The sequence below is a fragment of the Silene latifolia genome, chromosome 10 (genome assembly GCF_048544455.1).
Source record: "Silene latifolia isolate original U9 population chromosome 10, ASM4854445v1, whole genome shotgun sequence".
In the NCBI taxonomy this organism is placed as follows: domain Eukaryota; kingdom Viridiplantae; phylum Streptophyta; class Magnoliopsida; order Caryophyllales; family Caryophyllaceae; genus Silene; species Silene latifolia.
The window spans coordinates 144,665,043-144,676,965 of NC_133535.1; the positions used below are offsets into that span (position 1 = coordinate 144,665,043).

General features: G+C 33.4%; 1 protein-coding gene across 1 annotated transcript; it reads right to left on the bottom strand.

Moving 5' to 3' along the window:
* Nucleotides 1-3,193: 3,193 nt before the first annotated feature.
* LOC141609279 (high affinity nitrate transporter 2.5-like) lies at nt 3,194-5,208 on the bottom strand. Its single transcript, XM_074428392.1, has 3 exons — nt 4,707-5,208; nt 3,961-4,603; nt 3,194-3,752 (listed from the first exon to the last, which is right to left on the bottom strand). Exons 1-3 carry the CDS (start codon nt 5,206-5,208, stop codon nt 3,437-3,439), a joined length of 1,461 nt encoding a protein of 486 aa, XP_074284493.1. The 3' UTR covers nt 3,194-3,436.
* Nucleotides 5,209-11,923: the final 6,715 nt, after the last annotated feature.

Sequence of the window (11,923 nt, forward strand, 5' to 3'; positions counted from 1 at the left end):
TGTCATGGAAAAAGGAGGAAATGAAAAGAAGAAAAGAGAAATCGCAGTGGACCCTACCCACTAAAAATTATGAGGACCAATCATATCTTTCTAAAAACTTGGCTTTTATACCTAAAGGATATTCAGATTATATTTTATATTTTGTATCTATCTTCTATATCAAGTAACCGCTGTTTTGGAGTAAAAAGCTGACGTATCGCGCTCATATCAATCGACCGTATAAAATACAGATTATGTACACAGTAAATACTTAATAGAAAGAAAAATTCTTGGATCCTCCGGGAGGACAATAAACGTGTCCTCCTTAATTACCCAATAAGAGGCTTTATTTCCATTAAAAAAGATATAAATGTAAAGATAAATATAGGAAATACTAGAAATGCAAGCTTCTTATTAGCTAAGGAGGACGCATTTATTGTCCTTCCGGAGGACCCAATAATTTTTCTAATAGAAAAACTACCCACTAATCCACTATCCCCTACTCTTTCGAGAAATAGGAACTTTCGAGAAATAGGAACATACATCGGATGTACTACCTCAGACCTCATTAGTTTTTGAGCTTATGTGTATTTTTTATGAGTTTTTTTAAGTTTATAAGTTTCATTTTAATTTTTTGCCGTCAAAACTCAAATTTAACTGAGCTTATATGTAATGTTTTTGAGTTATATTGTAATTTTTTGAGCTTAATGTCTAATTGAACGAACTCATAAACTTTATAGTAAAACTCAAAAACTTTAAAACAAAACTCGAAAATTTTATTGTAATGCTCAAAAATTAAGCAATTAGTGGTAATACATCGGATGTATACTCCACCTATTACTAAATGAATAGGTGAATTCACAAATTTTCCCTCCAAAAAACATCTTTTTAAATAAGGAAGTCATTGATAATTTAATTGTATTTACTAAATAAGGAAATTAACAATTATAATATATTTCATTATAATTTTTTTCATCAAATTATATAATTTTCACTAAATACTAAACTATTATATTTTCACTAAACTATAAACTATTAAATTTTTTATTGATATTATTATTTGATAATGACTTGACTCATACTATTCATAATATGTATAAACAAAACTATAATTGATTTTGATTACTTTCATAACAAGAAAAAGTTGAGAAAATTTATAAATTGGAATCGTTAGCGTTGTGGTATAAAAAATAATTTTAAAAAAAATGTATTTTAGCACATTACTCATTCCTCTTGGATTAATTTTCAGTTTTTATTTATTGTTTGCTCGAAAAAAATATAATAACGAGAAAAATAAACAATTAACGAGATAACACTATTATTTTATAGTTCAATTTTACTTAGTTTTCTTGAATAATTTTAAAGTTTTTCCCCAAAATATAATAACGTGAAATATGAAAAATTAATGAACGGTTAGTTTAACTTGATTAAGTAATACAAAAATAAAAAGTCCATAAATACCACGCATTCATTACGCGGGATTGAAGAATTGTCTCTAGTGGTTGAAGCTATGGAGCTTTCTAGCCCAAGATGACCCTACTCTTTATGTCAATATTGTGATCCAATTTGTAAAGGAATATAAGAATATTAGTTTAGGACCCGTGCAAAATTGCACGGGAATATTTAGAAACTATTTAGATTGGTTTGAGAAGTGGTAAACTAGCCCCTTAAGTTTGCATCAATGTGAGAATAACCCCCTTAACTTTATTTTGGTGTAAATAACCCCCATAACTTTGCTCTAAAGTGAAATCAAGCCCCTTCTACTTTTCCGGTGAAAATCTCGCCGGATTGCCAATTTCTCACCAATATCTCATATGTTGTACACATATTACGTACAATTATTTTCACCCTTTCTACTCTATATACTTATACAAATGCATGTATCCGAAAGATTTATACGCCTTATTTTAGCACATTATCCAACAATTCATATGTCCTGCCACTCCTACCTCTGACTTTCTCTTTCCCTGGCGTCTTGTCTATCCCCCCAGAACACTCAACAGCAACATTATTACCTCTTTTTTCCTTTTCTCAACTTTGCCAAATAAATAAATAAATTTATTCTTAAAGAAGCGAGCGAGGAGAGTTCCATTGTTGAAGATGATTCAGAGATTTAGACTAAATTACGTGGCATTCTATTCTCAAAGAGGCGATAACAATCTCAGATTTCCTTATTTTCCCCGAGCCAGTTGGTTACGGAAGTAGCAATTTAATTTTGTGAAAGGTGCACCCAAATTTCAGTGTTAAATTATGAGCAATTATACGTAATATTGGTGAGATATTAACAATCAGGCGAGATTTTGACCGAAAAAGTGAAAAGGGCTTAATTTCACTTTATTACAAAGTTACGGGTTTGTTTATACGTAATATTGATGCTTCATTCATTACATCTTATCTTGGCTTGAACTTTGGAAGAGACAAATCTTGAATTGATCCTTGAGTATTCTGTTAATTACTTAACGAAACAAAGTCACAGGTTGTTCCTTCTTGCACTTGTTGCAAGTCTCGTTATCAATTTATCATCAATATTGTTCTTTCACTATTATTATTTCATTGATTGTTAATCCTCTACTGTAGTGACGCCAGTGCATGGGAGGCAGTGGAGTCATGAATCCTGTTGTTTTGGGCATCTTAGTGAAGTTCCTCCCCCTCGAGGGAAGGGGAGACATAACACAATGAAGCTAGCAATCCTTTATCTATGACAAAACACCTTTATAGATTGATTACCCTCCAACATTTCAAATAGTTAACTTGAGCTATATATACATATACTAAATGTATACCGTACAATTTAGTACATAATGAAATCTTGTTGCTGACAAAAAATTACACAATGACTGAACTCCGTTAACATTAATTCAACTATGTTTTACAACTGTAACAGAAAATTGTGTCCAATTTAAAAAGATATGGAAAGTAAATAACAGTAGTCCATTCCATCTCCCTACCTTTCCTCCCCTCTATCCCTTTCTCCTCCTATTCTGTTTCGCATTCCGTCTCCCTAACAATATTTAAATCTCGTCGCAAGTTGGAATAAGAATATGAAGGATTATTTTAACTGTTAGGATTAGGTTCTTTGATCGACTGTCGAGGTTTATCAGTAAGCTAATCAAAATGAAATTTTGGTGCATTGTGATTGGTAATCAATTGGAAAATGTCAATATGTCATCTAGAATTCTCGACTAGATAATGAAGTCGATGTATGGTACTCGTGATTTATTCGATTTAAGGCTGTTTTGATGTTTTCATAGTTTCTGTTACAACAAACAGGATACAAATGGCTTGTACTGTGCTAAGTATGGAAATCGTAGATTATGTTTGATTTCTGCTATACAATTTCTCGTAACACTTCTGCCTTTGGCTTGTTCTCCGATACTTTGAACACAAGCAGTATTCAGAAACTCAGATTTTAGACATGAGTTGGTGTACTGTCTTCTGAGGATGCAGACTGTACTTTTTAACCTCTTTCGCTCTTGCTACTGTCGGCGAACTTTAAGCTAACCTGATGTAAGTCTTGTTGCTGTTCCTGTGAATCCCATTCTTTCATGTAGTAATCTACTTCTGTAACTTCTGATTTCGGACCACACAACATTCCTCCCCATTGTGGGAAATATATCAAGGTTATCGGAATGCTACATGCTATCATCATAATTCCCATGTAAGTTATCCCCAATTCAGTCGTGTAGCGTGATCCTTTGAAGAAAATTAGTTGTGTTATAACCGCTCCCACATTTCCACCAGCTCCGGTCATCCCCGATATCACTCCCAATGATCTGTAAAAAAAAAAAAATCAGAGAATTGAAAACATATCAGTTTTTTCATTTATAGTTTCGGAAACTGGGTAAGTCTGCGTACATCTGACCCCCTTATCCCGCAATTTGCAGGAGCCCTTGAAAACATATCAGTTTTTTCATTTATAGTTTCGGAAACATATCAGTTATTTTTGGAAAATTTCCGGAGCATGTTAAAGTAAAGTTTGACCTTCTGGAGATAAAAGGGACAACTCCGAATGTAAGTCCACAGGCAGCCTGAACAAACATAGAGAACACAACCATCACAGCAACTGATGCGCTCAGCGAGCTCACCCGTCCTAATAATATACACAGCAGACCGCCAATCGTCTGAATAATCCACCACCCCCATAATCGCCCTCTCATCCCGAATTTCTTCCCCAATAAATCTGAAACCACTCCACCACCAGGCCTGGCAAATAAATTTGCCAGGCCGAAACTTGCTGCAATAACTCCTGCAGTGTGCAGGTTTAAATCAAACCTGTCGTAGAAATACTGCGCGATAATATTGTCTACTGTGAGTTCCACCCCAAAACAGTACCCATAGCATAAAGCTGTGATCCAACCCCTGTAATTCGCTACTCCGTCTTTTATAACCTTGGTGAAGTTATCCTTATGCTTCTCACCTGACTTGTGTAGCTGCTGATAGTTTCCGTCAGGCATGTCTTGCCCGAAAATCATCACTGCAAAAGCCGAAACTGTCTGGAAAAGGGCGGGTATGAAGAATGCAATCCTCCAAGCAGTAAAGCTCTTGGCACCAATCTTTACCATGAGATTGTATACGAATGGCATTATCAGCTGAGTTGCACCTCCTCCAAGGTTTCCCCATCCACCTGACAAGTATGAAATCCGTAAGCATCAAAATTGTCGTTGTGACTCCCTTTACCGATACAAAAAAAATAAAAAAAAAATAAAGGGGGAATTTTTGCCAGTTACCTGAGACCCCATTGGCGCGACCAACTACAGGAGGCGAAAACATGGAGCTCATCCAGAACTGAGTCGAAACAAACGTGGCCAAAGAAAAACCAGTGAAAAACCGGACCAAAAGAAACCAGGTAGCTGAATCTGCACTGGATGTAAGGTACACAGCAGGCGCAGTGAGAAGGGTTAAGGATGCCGAGGCAAGCCGTGGACCAACCAAGTCACAGGCAGTCCCCATAGCGATACGAGCAAAAACTGCACCTGAAACTGATGCAATTCCTGCATTTCCAATATCTGTGGCCGTGAGATTAAGGTTGTCTCGGATTATAGGCAGCAGTGGCGGCGCTGCAAAACTGGAGACGAAACAGGCGAAGAATTGTACCCATGACAGGTGAAATGCTCTCATATGAGGGTTTGCCACAGAAAATATAGGAAAAACTTTGGACTTATGCTCTTTATCTACTGGCAGAGCAAACTGTTTTGGATCTAGATCATTATTTCCCTGAACTGTACCCATGATCACCCTTTCCGACTACCCTTTTCGACCAAAATCCGTAATTTTATGTGTTAATGATGTTCTGAACTGTGAGATATCAGGAAAGTTGCATTCTTACTTAAAACATGTTTATGAAGTGAGACTTGGTGAATTGTATAGCTATTTGATACTATGAAAAGGAGAAGAATATTCAGAATTCTGCACAGTCAAAGTCTTTAAGCTGTGAATCTGAGAATTAATGAGAATCTTAAGTAGAAATTAAGTATATTTTGGTGAAGAATTGATAGTATAGGTTGCTTTCAAAGTGTGGAAGGTGTGTTGTTTCTTTTGCTAGTTGGTTTGACTTGTGAAATTTAAGGAAATGGTGATATTCAAAGAATCTAAATGAAATTTTGTTGATTTTAGGTTTATATATGGTATGGTAGAGTTATTTTTCTTATTACAAGTTTAAACAGATCATTTAGGATAACATTGATGATCGCAGAATGATATTGTGTCAGTTGACGCTAGAGTGTGAAATATCATCTAAAACGGTGTCGCTTGCCGCTCAGGCGCTCATCACCCCATCACAATCGTAATCTCATAGCAATACGACGTCAACTAATGTGAGATTTCATTTGAAACCAGGCGCTCATCATCCCAGAATCGTAATTTCAAAATGATGCAATATCATCTAAAACGGCGCCGCTTGCCGCTCAGGTGCTCATCACCCCATCACAATCGTAATCTCATAGCAATACGACGTCAACTAATGTGAGATGTCATTTGAAACCAGGCGCTCATCACCCCAGAATCATAATTTCAAAATGATGCAATATCATCTAAAACGGCGCCGCTTGCCGCTTGCCGCTTGCCGCTTGCCGCTCAGACGCTCATCACCCCATCACAATCGTAATCTCATAGCAATACGACGTCAACTAATGTGAGATGTCATTTGAAACCACTCATCATCACCAGAATCGTAATTTCAAAATGATGCAACGTCAGCTAATACAAGATATTGTCTGAGGCTGGTATAAAAATTCCATTTGCTATAAATACATTAATTATCTTCTTTTTTTAATTAATTGTATATGATTCTACAAGCCAGATTTTTTTGCATGTTTCAAATTCTAAAGTATCCTTCACTGTAGTTTGGATTGCTAAGTCACCAAAAAATAAATTGAAGTTTGGTTTGCTATAGTACTCTGGTGAGCTTGTGAGCTTGTTGCTGTTGATGTCTCTCTTAAATGCTCTTTGGTGATATAATAATTGTGACGTCTCCCTATTGCAAATCAGAAGATATAAAAATCAACAACAAATGTTGTAGGAAAAATGAATACATTAGGTTTCGATATTTTATCAAAAAAATTTTAATAAATATTTGTAGATAATGTATTTATTGTATATAAGACCTAATAACATGAGACTAAATATATAATCTTGAGTTAATTTTTTTGCATGTTTATTTGTATCAACTCGCTGAAATTTCAACACGTATGTGAGGTTTAACGATGAAAAAAAACCTTTTTTGAACTTGAAAAATATTTGGTTCTAATAACATTTTTCAAAAAAGTTGACTTATTTGTAGCTTCAGTTATAACTTAGATAACGTTTGTACATGGTGACATCCACTCGCGGATTTAGGAGGTAAGTGTCTATCACGTTTTCCATAGAAGCTTATATACACTTCTACTAAGGAAGCGGTTATGTATGGATAAGAAGGAACTTGGCTTGGTAGTTAGTATGTTGCTCCCCCTTCGGGAGGCAAAATCATGTGTCGGCTGTCAGTCACTGTAGAAATTTCAACAGAGCGATTATGTATGGATAAGAAGGAACTTTATTTGCTTGGTGGCTAGTACGTTTCTCTCCCTCGGGCGGCAAAATCATGTGTCAGCTGTCAGTCATCGCAGAAATTTCAGTAGGCGTATGTAAACTAACTGTGAAAATTGAAACAACTTTTTATTTAAAGTTGAAGTAGATTTGATTTTTAATACCACTTCCATAAAAGCTGGTTTGTATCTATAATGGTAATCCTTAATACCATTATGCATTCTGATTACATTGGTGAAATTTCAACACATATACGAAATCTAACTTTAAAAACCATCTAATCTTCTATCTATATATTAATCTTGTAAGTTAGTTGTTGACATGGGTACATAATAAACGAGCCAAGATGACATGGCATCTTGTGGTAAAATTAAAAAAATGATGTATAGGCAAATATAATCAAGAGAAATTGAGCCAACCTAAGTATTGATATCTTTGAATTCAATTCATTCATTCATTCAATTCTTTCCTAATGTGTTCACACAAAAAAAATGTTCATCATCAATTTCAAAATCACTTGGCTGCAAATGGCTATTAAAATCAAGTGCAAAGATTCTTTCCCAATGAGCTTTCAATTAGGCCGTAAAACTAATATTTCAAGTTCAGATAACTATGGAAAAAATAGATTATAAAACTAATTTATTATTGTTATAGAATAAGATAAAGTGGAAAATGTAGAGAGATAATAGAAGGAGAGATTCAATTGCAGTGATTTTATTCATCTCAATAGAGGCATATATATAGTACATATTCTTGAGGAAAACCTAAGTACATAAGTATTGTAACGGACCATAAAGCCCAATGGACATCCACATAAGTCATTTCATAACACTCCCCCTTGGATGTACATTACTGAAGAGCATGTCTCGTTAAAAACCTCCCTAGAAAACCCCCGTGGGAAAAACACTAGCGAAGGAAAAGAGTACAATAATCTTCAAATATGCATAATCAGCTGCCTCGTTAAAACCTTTCCATGGAAAACCCAGTGGGACAAAACCATGGATAAGGAAAAAGAGTACAGCGCGTGCACACTCCCCCTGATGGTTACATCACTTGAATTAATGTCAATGCAATTCATAATGTAGCAAAGTTTCTCGATCTTGGAAAAGCTATCTTCGTATTTGACCAACTTTATAGGTGCCTTCGATTAATAGGAGTCGTTGGTTGCTTCAAATTTCATAATATGAAGATAGTAATTCATAACGATTTTCACATCTTCACTTCACATAATCTTGTCACTTTTGTAATACTGCACCTTTCTTTGATTGAACATATCATCAACAATAATGTGCATGCATATGATATGTGACTAAGTTCTAAACTATATGATATGAAGTGATGCAATTATGTAATATGAAAACAATATGAAAATGCTTAAATTAGTCTCTATATATGCACATGCATGATGACTCGATAGTGCAAAGTCTGCAAACTGTACAGTTTTATTTTCAATATCCATGATTTGGATGAATTTCAGGTTTATGAGCTCGTTAATAACCATATATATGTCGACTGGTCAAATGGACTTATAAAGTCCTAATTCAATTGGCAATTGAATATTGCGCGCAAATGTGTATCCGTTTCATATGGATATACTTTAATGATCATATACTAGAATTTCTAGAATTGATATTCTTCAAATATTACACTGTGAGTGTAATTTAATATGATAAAATTTCTTTTATTTTACCAACTTTTTACTTACTTTCTCCCCCTAAGGTGGTAAAAACAATATCCAAGATAGATTGCAATCATTTACATAACCACCGTAGAATCCGATTTCTCATATCATATATAAATGAGATAGAATAATGGACATTTTGTAAGATAATATAATATTTTGGGGAGTAGTAAATAATGTATTTGGCTCTTAATGTGCTGAATCAAGACGCTCAATTTAGAAGATCAACTTGTTCACATGATTATAATCAAACTGTGAAATGTAATTGCGCAATTACTCATATTTTGTTATGTGGTTTTCAAGCCACTAAAAGTAATATCAATTTGTGAAATTGAATTTATTAGGTCTTTTCAACCTCGAATATTAATGTGGAACGCCAATGTTTAGATCTTCAAATATCAATCATACTCAAATTTAGTGTAGTCTCCTGTTTTAATACGGAGTAATATTTATATGCTACACATAAGAGTTTCAGCACATTATAAGCTTTATGTTTATAATAAACGGGTATAATAAAACCCCAAATGAACTCAATGTCACATCAAAGTTCATTAAGCACTTGTTGATCATATATGATCATTTCATGTCAACTTTTGATATGTATTCCCAATTCTCTATATACAAAGTTGGCTATGTTTTAATATATGTGCAATTGTGCACTTAAATGCCAAACTTATTAGATGCTAAAATAATGATTAGCTATTTAATACTGTATGTGCTCAAAATATTGATATAGCCATTAGCCATATAAGACACCTTTAGGTGTCTCATGTAAATTAGAAGGATTGGTAATATAGTGATATCCTTTTGAGAATATGATGAACAAATTAAGACTTAACTAGGATAATTTTGATTTCTCGTTGAGGTAATACAAAAATATGGGTAAAACTACCCCATAAATAAATTAGTCTCGCAATAAATTTATTTAAAATCAAAACGGACTTTTAGTTCAGTCCATAGAGTATACGAATCTTTAACTGTTAGATACTGCGCCTTTAAAGATGCGTCAAGATGACGATGGAGAAAAATCAAGGCATTTGAACGATCCTCAAGGGATTCTTTATTGCCATCCATAATGGTTTTCTCAAGAGATGCAGCACTAAGGTGCATTTCAGCGTCTGAAATCCATGATAAGTAATTCTTTCCCGATATATCAAGGGCAACAAATTGTAATTGTGAAAAATTCGACATCTGAAATTAATAATAAGAAGATGGAAGAGAAAAATATAACATTAGAAGAGAAAAAAAATTGTTAAAAAGTAAAAATTCCAAGTTTCACCATTTACTCAATTCAAAAGGTCAAGATCTTCGTTTCTGCACATCAAACTTCAATAATATGCATTTTTACATCAAATTAATAACTCAATACATATGATAAAAATCAATTTAAAAAATAAATTCCATAATCATGAACAATTAACATTGGGGAATTTGATTTTTTCGTTGACTAATGAAAAATAAATAAATAAATAAATATGGAGTATGATGGGTAAGATTACTCCATAAATAAACTAGTCTCTCATTCAAATATAGTAGACTAGCTCACATTAAAGTGATATGAAACCGTCTTACACTAAATTGATAGCATACCGTCTCAGATTAAATAGATAGGAGACGAATTAAATTGATAAGGACTAATCTCACATTAAAATAATAGGAGATTGTCTCACATTATATTGATAAAAGATCGTCTTAAATTATAATGACATGACACTATCTCGTATTGGATATGAGATCATCTCACTGTAAAATAGATATGAGACCGTCTCACATTAATTAGATAGGAACTCGTCTCAATTAACTAGATATGAGATGTCCCGAATTATAACGAGATAAGACCGTTTGGTATTAAAACAATCAGTATCAACAAAAAGACGGGAAGGAAAAAAAAATTAGGACACAAATCCTAAGCACTTACGTACTCCAATCTCATAATATAAAGCAATACAACGAGATTAGAGACTTCAAGTTCTACTGCAAAAACAAAAACAATAGAAAAACTAAAATAGACCTAGTAATGTTATTAATTCATTGAAAGATTGGAAATTGAACATCAACAACTAAAAACCACATAGATGTAGTTCATGTAGGTAGTTTAAATCTGCCGTCAAACATGGTTTTTTAACCGGCTGAAAACAAATAGGAACGTACGTTAGATTAATAGAAGTTCGAACTAATCTTTGGAATTAGTCACAATATTATTTTATATGCTCAATTGGTTAGACTGGTGCTGATAACGTGTTATAGAATAAGATAAAGTGGAAAATGTAGAGAGATAATAGAAGGAGAGATTCAATTGCAGTGATTTTATTCATCTCAATAGAGGCATATATATAGTACATATTCTTGAGGAAAACCTAAGTACATAAGTATTGTAACGGACCATAAAGCCCAATGGACATCCACATAAGTCATTTCATAACAATTATAGCTATATGATTTTTTTAAGGAAAACTTACGGAATATATTTATATATTTTTTGAAATTCCTATATTAATGATATTCTTCCCAAAAACAAACGTATTCTTAATTAACCATGTTAAAATCTACAAACTATAGTAATAGTAAAAAAAAAAAAAATACTCCATCAGCAATATATTATGGTTGTCAATGATTATTAAGTTAAGACGGTCTTATACTGTGAGACGGTTCTATAATGTAAAAATACAACTTATTTGTTAGCATTAAATGAATCTTTTTATAAAAATGGACCGTCTTATGGTGTAAGACCCTCTTATTTTATAAATTTTGACTTGTTAAATAAAAAGACAATTTATTTATTAATTTGATAATAAAACTAAACGTTTTCTTTTTGTTCTATTAACAAATATGGACAGTTTCATAATTGAGGTCGTCCTAATCTATAATTTGTGAATAAATTTTACAAGCACCATTTTTTTCGATGACTTTTTAATGTGTATACGAGGGTAGAGAAAGGTCGGGCTTCCTAACATTATATATAAGTAGTGATCTAATACTTTAACTCTATGGAGTAATTGCCATCTACTTAGTTTATTTCAGTAGAAGATACGATACTCTAAATTATGAGCGGCTTTATTTGAGATTGTTTTTATTCCCGATACTTTTTTACACCATTTAAATGAGGCTATATATCCTTTATGTTATCTATATATCTCAAACCGGTTGGGTGGGTCGGATCATACAAGTCGGGTGGGTTCATAACGAGCCACATCATACGGGTCATGAGTCGGGTTAGGAACAAAGTGCAGGTCAACAATTAGT

Excerpts from the sequence above, each read along its gene's own strand:
- LOC141609279 (XM_074428392.1), bottom strand. The coding sequence starts at position 5,208 with ATGGGTACAGTTCAGGGAAATAATGATCTAGATCCAAAACAGTTTGCT. Across the intron at positions 4,604-4,706 it reads TCGCGCCAATGGGGTCTCAG|GTGGATGGGGAAACCTTGGA; the intron begins GTAACTGGCAAA and ends CATACTTGTCAG. Across the intron at positions 3,753-3,960 it reads GTCCCTTTTATCTCCAGAAG|ATCATTGGGAGTGATATCGG; the intron begins GTCAAACTTTAC and ends TTTTTTTTACAG.